Source organism: Choloepus didactylus, chromosome 23 (genome assembly GCF_015220235.1).
Source record: "Choloepus didactylus isolate mChoDid1 chromosome 23, mChoDid1.pri, whole genome shotgun sequence".
Classification (NCBI taxonomy): Eukaryota; Metazoa; Chordata; class Mammalia; order Pilosa; family Megalonychidae; genus Choloepus; species Choloepus didactylus.
In genome coordinates, this window is record NC_051329.1 from 1,312,962 (window position 1) to 1,329,281 (window position 16,320).

Below are 16,320 nucleotides of genomic sequence, written 5' to 3' on the forward strand. Positions count from 1 at the left end.
ATGTAATAATAAATCAATGGTTTTAAACTCAATGTATAAACATGTAATTATGACAAGAATCACATAAAGGTGGGAGGTCGGGGGGTATAGGGACATAGTTTGTGCACAACTGAAGTTAAATTGGTATCAAAGCAAACGAGATTGTTACAGATTTAGAATGTTAAATTTAAGGACCATGCAAGCTCACAGAGACAGAAATTAAAGTACAGGTTGCCAGGGGGCAGGCACAGGGGACTGGGGAGTTGATGCATAACGGGTGCAGGGTTTCTGCTTGGGGAGAGGGGAAAGTTTTAGTAATGGACGGTGGTGAGGGCACCAAAATGCTATGAATGGGATTAATCCCACTGAATGGGCTTGGAAGTGCTTGGGACGGGAAAGTTTATGTTGTATATATGTTCCTGCAATTTAAAAAAAAAGAAAGAACAAGCAATTAGCAATTAAATGCAACACGTGATCCTGAAAGGGATCCAACAAGGGAGGGAAAAAGGCTCAAAAGGACATTACTGGGACTTATGGAAAACATGGAACGCAGACTGTAAGCTTTATATCAGTGTTACATTTCTTAACTTGATAACTGCATTTACGGGGGCTACACTAGTGAATCGCAAGTGTTCCTAGGAAATGCACACGGCAGTATTCAGTGTTCAAGGAGCATGAAATACACAACCCATGCTCAACAATCCAGAAAACGGATGGATGGATGGGTGGGTGGGTGGGTGGATGGAAGGACAGAAGGAAGGAAAGGAAAATGCAACAAAATGTTAAAATTGGTGCACCTGGGCATCTGGGGGGGGGTGTAGAGGAATGTTGGGGAATGGGGTTTGTATTACTTTTGTGACTCCCCTGTAAGATTGAAAATATTTTAAAATACAAAGTTTTAATTGAATGGAGTACCACGCTGTGCTACAATCTTCTTTCCCCATTAAATATATTATTAACATCTTTCTATTCTAACAACATGAATCAACATCATCATTTTAAATAGGATGCATATTATACCACGGCATGAACACAGCAAAATTTACTGAATTCATAGGCATGAAAATTGCTGGGAGAAAGAGAATTTGCATTTTTAAGGCTTTTCCTTTAAAATGCAAAGTTGCTTTCCAGACGCTTGTGCCCTTTATGTACCCACAAGCAGTGCCCCCAAAAGGTGCCGAGAAGGAAGTGACCAGTGTGACACATTCAGAGGGCTTAGCCCACAGCCCCTGTTCTAAGAGGGGGAACTTGTGCTGGTGTGCTCAGGCAAGCAGCCCAATCACCAACAGGCCCCATGAGAGTTCTGTCTCTCCCAGCAAGGGGAGGAAGAAAGGAAGGAGCAGGAGCAGCCTACTGGCAACATGCCCCCCTGCAGCACATGCCCCCTGCAGTACAGCCCCCTGCAGCACATGCCCCCCTGCAGCACATGCCCCCTGCAGCAATGCCCCCCTGCAGCACATGCTCCCCTGCAGCACAGTCCCCTGCAGCACATGCCCCCTGCAGCACGGCCCCCTGCAGCACATGCCCCGGCAGCAAGTCTCCCCTGCAGCACAGCCCCCTGCAGCCTGACCTCCTGTGGCACATGCCCCTGCAGCATGACCCCCCACTCAGCCTCTCACTCCCACCCCTTACCCCTGCCCCATCCTGGCACAGTTCAGTACAGTCCCTGCCCTGCATCCCTCAGGGCTCTCCTGCTCTTCACCCCCAATCCACCCCTTTCCACTCCATCCCCCTTATCTCCCGGCACCCTACCCTGTCCAACCAGTGCCCAAATGTTCAGGACAATCTTCCTTGGTGGAAAAGGAAATGCTTAAGGAACGATCTGGGTGGTTCTCTGAGATGCCTGTGAATCTTGAGAGTCTTTGTACTCAAAACCCAACTATTCCCACCCAGGTGGCCTCAGCTTCTCTCTACCCACCCTAAAAGGAAAGGGAAATAGCCAAAGCAGGGGACACTAGGTCAGTCCCCAACCTTTTCATCTCAAGAAATGTGAAGAGTACCAGGCCCTAAAGCACAGTCACTTTGTGACAAGGGGAGGAAGCTGGGCTGAGAGCTTTGTGCATGGAGCAAAGGACAGCCGCTTCACACGGAGACCTACAGTTTCTGGAAATCTGTCGCTTCTTCTCACTTTCCCAGAACTAGCAGTAGTATCTCCCAGAAATTTTCCCAAGCACTGTGCACCTACTTTGGGAAAAGAAGTAAGGAAATAAATTCTTAACCAGAAACAGAGGGCAAGCTAAACCAGAAGGCCAGGTGGTGGCGAGCAGGGTCAGTGAGCGGGCATGGAGGCTGGGTGCCTCTGTCCCACCCCATCCAGCTCTCCACCTCCTCTGGATCTGGGGCACTGTGGGACCCCAATTCCAACTGCCTGGCAAGACAGGCAAGAAAAAGCACATCAATTCCAGTGCGAGGAATGCAGAAGGGAAGACATGCTTGCTTCCAACCACCCACCCCAGAGCTCCAAACACACCATCCACCAGAAATGAGTTACACAGCAGTTATTTTCTAGAGGATATGAAAACATTTTACGTACATTATGAGTCAACAGTGTGAGACTTGGTCGGGGAGACCTACCTTCCATCTGCAGGCACCCCTCAGAGATATTGCAAATTTGGTTCCAGATCACCACAATAAAGCAAATATCGCAATGAAGTGAGTCACATGAATTCTGGTTTTCCCAAGGATATAAAAGTTATGTTTACACTATACTGTAGAGTCTATTAAGCGTGCTATAGCATAATGTCTAAAAAAACAATCTACATACCTTAATTAACTTATTGCTATAAAATGCTAACCATCATCTGAGCCTTCAGCGTGTTGTAATGTTTTTGCTGGTGGAGGGCCCTGCCTCACTGTTGATGGCTGCTGATTGGTCAGGGTGGTGGCTGTGAAGGTTTCTTAAAATAAGACAACAATGACCTCTCCCCCTCAGTTGATGACTCCTTTCATAAGAAGATTCTCCGTAGTATGTGATGCTGTTCTATAGCATTTCACCCACAGTAGAATTTCTTTCAAAATTGAAGTCAATCCTCTCAAACCCTGCCACTGCTTTATCAACTAAGTTTATACACTATTCTCAATCCTTTGTTGTCATTTCATCAATGTTCACAGCATCTTCACCAGGAGTAGATTCCATCTCAAGAAACGACCTTCTTTGTTCATCCATAAGAAGTGATTCCTCGCCCATTAAAGTTTCATCCTGAGATTTCAGAAATTGAGTCACATCTTCAGGCTTTGTTTCTAATTCTGATTCTCTTGCTGTTTCCACCACATCTGCAGTTACTTCCTCCACTGAATTCTTGAAACCCTCAAAGTCATCCATGAGGGTTAGAATCAACTTCTTCCAAACTCCTGTTAATATTGATACTTTGACCTCCTCCCATGAATCATGAAAGTCTTAACAGCATCCAGAATGATGAATCCTTTCCAGAAGGTTTTCAATTTCCTTTGCCCAGATGCATCAGAGGAATCAATGTATCTATAGCAGCTATAGCCTTACGAAACGTATTTCTTTAATAACAAGGCTTGAAAGTTGAAATTACCCCTTGATCCATGGGCTGCAGAATGGATTGTGTTAGCAGGCATGAAAACAACGTTCATCTCATTGTACATCTCCATCAGAGCTCCTGGGTGACCAGGTGCCTTGTCAATGAGAAGTAAGTTTCAACATTGGGCTAAATACTGGGTTACTGGGTTTGCTATCCACTAAACCATGTTGTAAACAGATGTGCTGACATCCAGGCTGTGTTGTTCCTTTTACAAAGCACAGGCAGAGTCAACCTAGCAGAATTCCTAAGGGCCCCAAGATTTTCAGAATGGTAAATGAGCACTGGCTTTAACTTCAAGTTAGCAACTGCATTAGCCGCTAACAGGAGGGTCAAGCCTGTCCTTTGAAGCCCTGAAATCAAGCATGGACTTAACCTCTCTAGCCAGGAAAGTCCTAGAATGCATCTTGTTCCAAAAGAAGGCTCTTGGGTCTACATTGAAGATCTGTTGTTTAGCGTAGTCATCTTCATCAAATATCTTAGCTACATCTTCTGGATGACTTGCTGCAGCTTCTACATCAGCACTTAACACTTTACCTTGTACTTTCAGGTTCCAGAGACGTCTTTTTCCTTAAATCTCCTCAACCAACCTCTGCTAGCTTTACACTTTTCTTCTGCAGCTTCCTCATCTCTCTTGGCCTTCATGAAATTGAAGAATTAGGGCCTTGATCTGGATTAGGCTTAAGGGATTATTGTGACTGGTTAGATCTTCTAGCCAGACCACCTAAACTCTCTCCATATTAGCAATAATGTTATGCCACTTTCTTATCAGTCATGTGTTCACTGGAGTAACACTCTTAATTTCCTTCAAGAACATTTCCTTTGCATTTATATCTTGGCTAACTGGAGGAAGAGGCATAGGATTAGGCCTATCTCAACTTTCAACCTGCCTTCCTCACTTAAGCTTAATCACTTCAAGCTTTTGATTAAAAGGGAGAGACTTGAGACTCTTCTTTTCACTTCAACACTTTGATACCAGTATAGGGTTACCAACTGGCCTAATTTCAATATTGTTGAGTCTCAGGGAAAAAGGAGGCCCAAGGAAAGGGAGAGAGATGGGGGGGAACAGCCAGTCAGTGGAGCCATCAGAACACACATGACATTTATTCAGAACACACACATGATTTACCAATAAGGTCGCCATCTTAAACAGGTATGGTTCATGGTGCCCCAAAACACAACAGTAACATCAAAGATCACCAATCCCACATCACCTTAAAAGATGTAATAATAATGAAAAGTTTGAAATACTGTGAGAATTAACAAAATGTGACACTGAGACACAAAGTGAGAACATGTTGTTAGAAATACACGGCCATCAGACTTGCTCGAGGCCGGGTGGCCACAAACCCTCAATCTGAGGAAAAATGCAGTATCTGCATTTAAGCAAAGCACAATAAAATGAGATATGCCTGGATATCACTGCTTCTATAAAAATGCCTTTTAAATTCCAAACACCACCCAGTGAACATTAAACAGAGGAAGCCCGCATTTCAAACGCACCTCCTTGGCGGCAGCCACCTTCCACCTTCTCTCCTGGGCGAAGTCGGTGGACATCCACTGCATCTCCTCCAGCAAATAGTCCCAGTGGGATTTCGGTCGCGGAGTCTCCTGCAGCTTCGGCAGCCGCCGCACAGACCACAGACCTTCTTTCCTTAAATCTGCGATTCGCTGATGGATTTGATTTTCCTGCCAGGGATGGGGGGTGAGGAGTGGGAAGCAGTGTGTAATTGTTAAGTGTGTTCTAATTCAGACACCAAATATCTGAAACCCTATATGTGAGAGGCTGGCTGGCTACTGAGTGGGAGAGACCTCAAGGGAGTCAAAGATTAGTACTAAGGTCCGAGCTGGACCCACGGTCGAAAGCAGTGTAATCAAAAACAAATTTCTAAAAGAGTTCAAAGGAAAAAGCAGGCACCTCTCCCTGCAGAGTCTGAGAGGAAGCTGAACAGAGGGTCATGTCTGAGCTGAGCCTGGAAGGATGGAAAATCTAGGAAAGGAGCATCAAGCATGGGTCTTTCAAGGAAAGAGGAGAGGACAAGCAGAGGCAAAGGGGCAGGAGGCCCAGTAAGACCCAGAGCACGAACCCAGGCCCCGGGACAAGGGGAGGTGGGGGATGGCCAGGAGTCGGGGTTTCATTGTATGCAGGCAGAGTCACTACTAGGGGTTCTCTAAAGGGGGAGACTCAAAAGGGGGTCTCCAAAAGGAGGTCTCTAAAGGGAGGAGTCCCTTAAGGAGGGCTCATAGTGTTGTGTTTTTTAATGCACAAATACAGGAACAACAATGTCAGCAACCAAAGGGTAAAAAGAATCCCATGTTACATGACCCCAACAAAACACTGATCTTCATTTCATTTCTTCACACTCCCTTCCAGTCCCAGCCCATGCACCTATCAAAATTTTAAACTGTAACCCAGTATGGATACAAGTTTATACTTTGCATTTTCTTAAATTTCAAATGAAAGCCTTTTCTTGGAAGGTTCCACAGAGAGGTGAGTCCTGTACTAGCACAAGTTCTGGAGAACGGAAATCATTGAGAGACCTAGAGAAGTGTTTTGGGGAATGGGGGAGTGCAAGGAAGGCCCAAATCAAGGCAGCTAGATGGAAAGAAAGGCACACGTGCAGAGGACAGGAACACAGTGGCTGCTGGCACAGAGCCCGCACCTCCATACTCAGTGCCCCCATGGTCCACCCTGGTGGACTCTGCTCTGCTCTTCCTTGTGGCCCAGGAGTTGGCCCAGACCCCCAAGAATTAGAGGTGCGCAGAGCACTTTTGTTGATCAGGACAACACTGGGAAGGGGCAAGAGGCCTCGTCAATACAAGCAGATCAAGCGAGGTTTTCAAAGTTGCACAATTTGGATTCTACGCCACTCACAATGGGAAGTCACTGTGACATCCTCAATGAGGAAATACTTTTTAACCAGAAAGCCTGGTCACGCTAATGTGCCATGAGCACTAATCCCAAAGGTTCCCAGAGAGCTGGTCCTGTACCCCACAGATGCACTCAGGAGACCAGGCCTCCAGCCAATCTCCCTGCCAGTGCCCGCCACCCCAGCTCCTCCTTCCTTCTCCAGGTTCAGAAGCACAAGGTCACCACTGGCTCCTTCCCTTCCACCTATCACAGCCAGAGATACAGATTCCCATGCACACTCTCTTCTCAACAGCTCAGAAGTCGCCAAGGCCTCACACACTGCTCCCACCCTAGCCTGGACCCTACCTCGTCAATGCGAAAATAGGCTCACACTCAACTCCCTGGCTTCGTCAGTTCAACCTCTCCTAAGTGCAATGGCAAGACCTACCTTCTGAGACTATCTTCATTGGATACCACCTTCCTACTCAAGAAGCCAGAATCCCTGATCTTCACTGCAAATCTAAAACCCGTCTAAACTTCCTTGTCATCTTCTCCACCTTCACTCAGGCCCCTTCATATCATATGGAGGGTACAGACCCAGCTCTGAATCTCCTATTCTGAATCTCCACTCTGCCACTTAACTAGCTGTCAACTGTGAAAAAGCCACTCCCCCACTTCATGTGCCCCTAAACCCACCTTCACTCGCCCACCTTCCCTCTGTCAATGGAAATGCGAATGAGGATGCACACCCACGAGGCTGGGGTCAGGACTGACTGTCCTAATACAGGTAAAGGATTTATACCATAGCCGGCACATGGCATGTGCTTAGAAAATGCTGAATCGTCAATTGGTATTTATATAAATACGTTTTAAATGTGTAATTAACCTGAGCAGCTTTAAATAATCTACAGAGTAGAAACAAGGTATTTTTTTTTCACTTGAGGGCATAATGATGCTTATCATATAGGCCTCAAAATATGTTAAATTATCCAGTGAAAATTGGGCAACTGAAACCCTCTGAAATGTCACAAATGATTATAAAATGAAGAAGGTTCACAAAAATAATAGTCCTACCACATCTAAAAAAACAAAATAAAAAAATAATAAAAAAATAAAATAAAATAAAATAGAATTTCTGTGAAGATGGCAGATTAGGAAGAGGCAGAGCAAAGTTCTCCTCTAGGAAAAATGCTAGACAAAGGACAGAAAGCACCCAGACAGCAGCTCCAGGGCGCCACCAGCCAGACAGAGACTTCCACACCACCCAGTGAGGACACAGCCGAGAGGCAGAGGGACTGCGATCAGGACAGGCGCGTGTGGGGCCCGGAACGCTGCCGGGGACGGGTGGCTGGAGTCAGCTGACGAGCATGGGGGGGACAGCTTTCCACGCCCCGTGCCCCCATCTCAGCAGTTTGCTGGGAAGATAACCCTTGACGGCACTGTGGCCGAGAGCTCCCGTGCTGGGGACTGGCAACCAGAGCCAGCTGCCGAGCGCGCAGCAAGCAGCTTTTGTAAGCCCTCTGCACCCACCTCAGTAGCTGGCTGGGGAGACACCACTTTACAACCATGCCGCTGAGAGCTCCTGTAGAGAACTCGGAAGTCCAAAGTGTGCACAGCTGAGAGGCAAGGGCACTGCACAGAAGGACCAGGAGCCCCTCCGCAACCCCTGGAACTCACAGGTGCACGGCAGAAAAGGACTGCGGTCGATGTGAGCCGGAGGGTGAGACGTGCAGCTCCGCAGCCCAAGGGGTCCACCTGCAGCCCTGGGAATTGCCAGGACCACTGTGCCCTGGAAGGACTCCTTGCCAAAGTCCTTCTTGCGCAGGGCCCACCCCATACCCACAGGGCAACAAATCACAAGTGCACACGAAAAATTGATGCGTTGACTGCATATCCACCCGGTTTGGACTCCGCTCGAACTTGGGGGAGAGCTGGCTTGAGGGTAAGAGATGGCTCAAGAGTGCCATCTCCTGGTAGGACAGAGAAAGTGCACTCCACCAAACTGCAGCACTGCCAAATTATAGATAAATGTCTAAATAATCCTGCATATCCCAAAATAACCTTATCAAGATAAGCAAATTCCACAAGGACAAAAACAACAGAAAATGATAAAGCATATGAAGAAACAAGACAGTATGGACAACCCAAATGACTAAATTAAAAAGCTGGAAAAGACACAGAACTTGGAGCAATTAATCAAAGTACACACAAATCTCCAAAACAACTTCAGTGAGGTGGCTAAAGACATAAAGGACATCAAGAATAACCTAGAGGAGCATAAAGAAGAATTTAAAAGAGAAAATTTTAAAATAGCAGATCTTATGGAAATAAAAGATACTCTTGATCAAATTAATATCTGAGACACACATTAGCAGATTTGAAGAGGCAAAGGAAAGAATTAATGAACTAGAGGACAGAGCAATAAAATGTGAAAGCACAAAAGAATAAATGGTGAAAAAAATAAAAAAATTTGAAATATATCTCAGGGAAACGGTAGACAACATGAAGTGTACAAATGTAAGAATCACTGGTGTGCCAGAAGGTGAAAAGGGTTAGGAAGAATATTTGAAGACATTGTTGGGGAAAACTTCCCAATGCTTCTAAATAACATAAACATGCAAATCAAGGATGCCCAACGAACTCCAAATAGAAAAAATCCAAATAAACCCACTCCAAGATAGATTCTGATCAGATTATCAAATGCTGAAGAAAGGAGAAAGTTCTGAAACCAGCAAGAGAGAAGAGATTCACCACATACAAGGGAAACAACATAAGACTAAGTACTGACTACTCAGTGGAGGTAAGAAGGAAGTGGTATATTTAAAATTTTTGAAAGAGAAAAGTTGCCAGCCAAGAAGTCTTTACCCAGCACAGCTCTCCTTCAAAACTGAGGGAGACTTTAAAATTTTCAGAGACAAGCAAATGCTGAGAGAATGTGTTAACAAGAGACCTGCCAGGCAAGAAATACTAAAGGGAGCTCTACCACCTGAGAAAAAAAGAAAGGAGAGAGAGGTCTGGAGAAGGGCACAGAACTGAAGAGTTATCAGTATGGGTAACTTAAAGGAAATAAAGAGAGAAAGAGGGAAAAAACAGATCTGACAACTAAAAACCAAAGGATAAGTGGCTGGTTCAAGAAGGCACATCACAGTAATAACTTTGAATGTGAACGGATTAAACGCTCCAATTAAAAAAGTCTGAGCTCTCAATATGTTTTTTACAAGAGACTCAATTTTAGACTCTGCAACACAAAGACTGAAAGCGAAAGGATGGGAAAAATACTCTACACAAGCTGCAACCGAAAGAAAGCAGGGGTAGCTACACTAATTTCAGATCAAATAGACTTTAAATGCAAAGATTTCATAAGAGACAAAGAAGGACACTATATACCAATAAAAGGGACAATTCACCAAGAAGACATAACAATCATAAATGTTCTGCAACCAATCAAGGTGCTCCAAAGTAATAAGACAAACATTGGCAAAACTGAAGGAAGCAATAGGTGTTTCTAAAATAATCATGGGAGACTTCAATACACACTCTCTTCTACAGATAGAATAACCAGACAGAGGACCATTAAGGAAATTGAGAACCTAAACAATGTGATAAATGAATTAGATTTAACAAACATATATAGGGCATTACATCCCAAATTACCAGGATATATATTCTTCTCTAGTGCTCACAGAATGTCCTCCAGGATAGATCATATGCTGGGGCATAAAACAAGCCTCAATAAACTTAAAAAGACTGAAATGATTCAAAGAACATTCTCTGACCACAATGGAATGCAACTAGAAGTCAATAACCACCAAAGAACCAGAACATTCAAAAATATGTGGAGGTTAAACAAAACACTCCTAAACAATCAGTGGGTCAAAGAAGAAATCACAACAGCAATTGCTAAATATAGAGACAAATGAAAACGAGAACACAACATATCAAAACCTAAGGGATGCAGCAAAGGCAGTGGTGAGGGGGGAAATTTATAGCTTTAAACGCATACATTAAAAAGGAAGAAAGCTAAAATGAAAGAACTAATGGAACAACTGAAGAAGCTAAAGAATGATCAGCAAACTAACACTAAAGTGAGTAGAAAAAAGAAATAACAAGGATTAAAGCAGAAATAAATTATATGGAGAACAAAAAACAGTAGAGAAAATAAATAAAACCAAAAGTTGATTCTTTGAGAAGATCAACAAGATGGAAAAACCCTTAGTTAGACTGACAAAGTAAAAAAAAAAAGCAGACCCAAATAAACAAAATCATAAATGAGAGGGGGGACATTACTGTGGATGCTGAAGAAATTTTAAATTCCTAAGAGGATGCTATGAACAACCGTACACCAACAAGCTAGACAATTTAGAGGAAACGGATAATTTCCTGGAAACACACAAAAAGCCTAGACTGACCCAAGAAAAAACAGAAAACTTCAGCAAACCAATCACAAGTAAAGAGATCCAATCAGTCATCAAAAATCTTCCCTCAAATAAAAGCCCAGGGCCAGATGGCTTCACAGGGAAATTTTACGAAACTTTTCAAAAACAAGTGACACCATTTCTCCTCAAACTCTTTCAAAAAATTGAAGAAAATGGAACACTACCTAACTCATTTTATGACGCTAACATCACTCTAATACCAAAACCAGGTAAAGATACTACAAGAAAGGAAAACTATAGGTCAATCTCCCTCATGAATATAGATGCAAAAATCCTCACCAAAATACTTGCAAATCGAATCCAAAGGCACATGAAAAAAACCATACACCACAACCAAGTGGAGTTCATCGCAGGCATGCAAAGGTGGTTCAACATAAGAAAATCAATTGATGTACTACAACACATTAACAAATCAAAAGGGAAAAATCAAGTGATCATCTCAACAGATGCTGAAAAAACATTCAACAAAATTCACCATGCTTTTTTGATGAAATCACTTCAAAAGGTAGGAATTGAAGGAAACTTCCTCAATATGATAAAGGGCTTATATGAAAAATGCACAGCCAGCAGAGTACTCAGTGGTGAGAGACTGAAAGCGTTCCCCCTAAGATTGGGAAGAAGACAAGGATGTCCACTGTCACGGCTGTTATTCAACATTTGCCAAAAGTTCTAACCAGAGCAATCCGGCAAGACAAAGAAATAAAATTATCCAAATTGGAGCAGAAGAATTAAAACTGTCATTATTTGCCAATGGTATGATCATATATTTGGAAATTCCTGAGAAACTGACAACACAGCCTCTTGAGCTATTAAACAAATTCAGCAAAGCGATGGGATACAAGATTAATGAGCAAAAGTCAGCAATGTTCCTATACACTAGAAGTGACCTAACAGAAGAGACACTCAACAAAACAATTCCATTCACAATAGCAACTAAAAGAATCAAGTACCTAGGAATAAACTTAACCAAGGATGTAAAAGACCTCTACACAGAAAATTACGTGACTTCACTAAAAGAAAAGGGACCTAAAGAGATGGAAAGATAAGGCTAAACATCATTAAGATGTCAATCCCACCCAAACTGATCTACAGATTCAATGCAATTCCAATCAAAATTCCAACAACCTACTTGGCAGAATTGGAAAAGCTAGTTATCAAATTTCTTTGGAAGGGAAAGGGGCCTCGAATTGCTAAAAATGTTTTAAAAAAGAAAAACAAAATGGGAGGACTTACACTTCCTGACTTTGAAGCCTACTATAAAGCCACAGTAGTCAAAATAGTATGGTATGGGCACAAAGACAGACTTATTGACCAAGAATTGAATCGAGAGTTCTGAAATACTACAGTCGACTGATTTTTGATAGGGCCCCCAAACCCACTGAACTGGGACAGAACAGTCTGTTCAACAAATGGGGCTGGGATAGCCATATCCAAAAGAATGAAAGAGGACCCCTACCTCAACCCTATACAAAAATTAACTCAAAGTGGATCAAAGACCTCAATATAAGAGACAGTAGCATAAAACTCCTAGAAGATAATGGAGGGAAATATCTTCAAGACCTAGTATTAGGAGGTAGCTTCTTAAACCTTATACCCAAAGCACAAGCAACAAAACAAAAACTATATAAATGGAAACTCTTCAAAATCAAAAGCTTCTGTACTTCAAAGGAATTTGTCTAAAAGGTGAAGAGGCAGCCATTCAGTGGGAAAAAATATTTGGAAACCATGTGTCTCATAAAAAACTGCTACCTTGCATATATAAAGAAATTCTACAACTCAAAGACAATAGTACAAACAGCCCAATTATAAAACGGGCAAAACATATCAAAAGACATTTCTCAGAGGAGGAAATACAAAAGGCTAAAAAACATATGAAAAAATGTTCATCTTCATTAGCTACTAGGGAGATGCAAATCAAGACCAAAATGAGGTTCATCTCAAACCAATAAGAATTGCTGCCATTAAACAAAGAGGAAACTACAAATGGGAGGAGAAATTGAAACTCTTATTCATTGCTCGTGGGGCTGTAATAATGGTACAGCCACTGTGGAAGACAGTTTGGCGGTTCCTCAGAAAACTAGATATCGAGTTACCTTATGATCTGGCAATTTTACTTCTTGGTATATACCCAGAAGATCTGAAAGCAGTGACATGAATAGATATTTGCACAGCTATGTTCATAGCAGCATCGTTCACAATTCCCAAGAGATGGAAACAATCCAAGTATCCTTCAACAGATGAGCGGATAAACAAAATGTGGTATACACATATGATGAAATCCTATGCAGCAGTAAGAAGGAACAAGGTCTTGAAATATATGACAACATGGATGAACTTTGAAGACACAATGCTAAGTGAAATAAGCCAGGTGCAAAAGGAGATACATATTACCACTAATGTGAACTCTGTGAACAACATAAAACAAGTGTCTTAGGATGTAGAATATAGGGGACCTAGAGATAGACAGAAGCTAGTGAAGGGGGAGTGATAACCTAATATGTACAGACATGATAATGAGGGTGAACTTAATGGTATGGGAATGGACTGGTGTGATGATGGTTTGTTAATGGGATTATAAACATCACTGGCACAACGAAGGCGATCATGTTCGAAAGTGGTTGTTTAAAGGCATGTAACCCGCAGAGTAGCACTACAAACATAAATGTTAGCATGATATACTTACAAGGTATGCCACTGTTACAAAGAGTTAACTACAGAGTGGTATATGGAAAAACTACCCATTACATATTATAAACTATATTTAATAGGAATACCTTACCAGCAATATACTAATTCTAGGGATGAATAATTGGCAGCCGATAAGAGCTCTGGAATGTTTTATGTTATGATAATTGTTTAAAATTGAGAGTGATGATGACTGATTGTACACCTAAGTGAGGATAATGTTAGAAACTGACTGTTTATCCTAGAACAGAATATACGTTATGTGAAATTAGGAACCCACTACTTAATAAATCAGGCCCACAATCTTGAGGCTTGCTCTGGTGAAACTTAGGGTTGTATATGGGAGGTTAACCCTTCCTATAATTATGCCTAAGAGGCACCTCCAGGGATCCTCTTTTGTTGCTCGGATGTGGACTTTCTCTAAGCCCAAGTTGGCAAATAAATTCATTAACATTCCCCACAATGTGGAACATGACTCCCAGGGGAATGAATCTCCCTGGCGATGTGGGACATGACTGCCAGGAATCAGCCTGGCCCTGGCATGGAAGGATTGAGAATGCCTACTTGACCAAAAGGGGGAAAAGAAAGGTAACAAAATAAGGTTAACAGTGGCTAAAAGATCTCAAATAGAGTTGAGAGGCTATCCTGGAGGCTTCTCTCATGCAACCTCCAGCTAGATATCCCAAATGCCACTGTATGCCACATCCTTACCAAAATCCCAAAATACCTAGGTCCCTATCTGAGATTCTATAAAAGGTTCACTCACTAAGTTTTATCCCTCAGAAACTTAAATCCACCAGTGTTCCTATGTCATTCAAGTCCTAAAACCCAGAGGCAACAGCCTCTTTAAGAATAATAATCAGATGCAGCCCCCTTTCCCTAATGTCTACACCCCCTCTCAATATGAACAAGTTAGGGTGGTCACTGCCTAGACACCCCTGAGGATGGAGAAAGTGATTAAACAAGAGGAAGCGGTATCAACAGAGAAGACATGATTTAACAAAGGATTACCAATACCGAAATTTTATATAAATATATGTATATATTTTTAAAGATGCTAGGGTATTAGAATAGCTAGAAGGAAATAACTGAAATGGTGGAACTGTAACCTACAACATTTTTCGAAATTTGCTCTATAGCTATTCATTGAATTGTGCTTTGAAAGTTATCATCTTTCTGTACATATCCTATATTTCACCCGAAACTGTGGAATTGTAACCCATAATATTTTTTGAAATTATCTATTAACTGCTTGTTGCGCTGTACTTTGAAAATTAACACCTTTCTGTAAATATGTTATATTTTACAATAATGGAAATAACTGAAATTATGGAACTGTAACCCATAACATTCTTTGTAATTTTCTAACTACTTGTTATATCTTACTTGGAAAGTTATCACTATTAGGTACCTATGTTAAAGTTCACAATTTTTAAAATACATAAAAATAATAAAATTTAAAAAGCTGAAAAATCCACTATTTATACTAAAATACTAAAATATTTGCAAAGAAAACAATGCTGTTCCTGGAATTCATTTCTGAGTCATCGGGAAGAGGGGAATCAATGAAATAAGACCGCCCACGGAAGAACAACATTAAAACCGGATAATGGATAACACTGGATTCACTAGAAAAATCCTTGAATTTTGATAAATGTTTTCTTATTACCATGCAGCCAAAACAAGAAAAACAGATTCTTGGTCAATAAATAAACTAAAAGCTAGCTCAGCGCTAGGCAGTGGGGAGGGAAGCTGAGTGTGACCCTGAGGCTAGAGGCCTTGACACGGCCAGTGGCAGGTGGCCCGGGAGCCACCTGGGCGCTGCTGCCCTCCAGCCCCACACTCGTTGTCCGTGCCCTCCTGGCCAACACTGACGCCACCAGCCTGACCACCACACACACGACTTGGTTGTAAACTTGCCTAAGCACACCCAATGGACCTCAACCTCAGGTGTCCTTAAAATGTAAAATCATATACACAGCACAATTTCAAGTACATTTTACAATTTCTTAAGCACCTAAAAATATGTTTTAAGCGTGCTTACCAGCGTTATCTGCTCTGCCAGTGTGTCCTGAGTGCTGTCTTGGGACGAGGTGGCGTTCTGCGCCGGGCTCTGGGGCTTGGGGGGAGCCGGCCCAGCTGCCCCTGGGGACCGGGAAGTGAGCGGAGACAGCGACTTGTTTGCTGCTGCTGAGGGTCTGTTCACTGGAGAGGACCGTGCAGGCAAGGGTCCTGGGCCTGAGCCACTCATGGGTGTCACGGACGAGGTGGTGGAGGAAGGGGGCAGAGCCCGCTGGCAGGGCTGGGCAGGGTCTGCAGGCGGTCTCGTCAGGGCCACCGTCTAGGGGCAGCAACAACCGAGGCACAGGAGAGACCAGAGTTCAGTCGAGCCCGCATGCCCACGCAACAGCAACACTGACAAAGACAGAAGAGCCCCTTCCTTCCTTTCCATGACAAGATAAATGAGCAAAATAAATCACACCCAGAAACCACAATATAAGTAAACACAACCTCAACAATACACAAAAAAAAAACCACACAAGATATATCGCTTTACTTTCACAAAACTAAACCAAAGCTCTTATTGTACGCTGCACCTTTGCGCCTTCTCTTCTAGCTCGTACAAGCTTTATTTTAACTGAAAAATGACATGTGCTCATCTCGCACCTCTTCTCTTAAGGGCAGACCCAGTTTTGTCTGCTCCTCTTGTGCTGGGCTGTGAGGGCTCTCCTGAGCCCGAAGCTGGTGAAACTGAAGACGACACTGAATTCTTACAGAGATCCTGTCGGGGGGCAAGAATAGGGTGGACAGACAGGGAAGGCCA

At 42.9% G+C, this 16,320-nt stretch overlaps 1 protein-coding gene across 16 annotated transcripts in view; it reads right to left on the bottom strand.

Moving 5' to 3' along the window:
- Positions 1-16,320, bottom strand: part of LOC119519642 (E1A-binding protein p400-like) — a 163,289-nt gene that overhangs the window by 86,779 nt on the left and 60,190 nt on the right. For 15 of the 16 annotated variants that reach the window (XM_037817411.1, XM_037817407.1, XM_037817406.1 and 12 more), the window contains 2 exons: positions 15,541-15,837; positions 5,028-5,213 (listed from right to left, as the gene is read on the bottom strand). In XM_037817411.1, coding sequence (XP_037673339.1) covers positions 5,028-5,213; positions 15,541-15,837 — 483 coding nt within the window. The remainder of the gene's footprint in view (positions 1-5,027; positions 5,214-15,540; positions 15,838-16,320) is intronic. The other variant, XM_037817408.1, reaches the window with a different exon arrangement.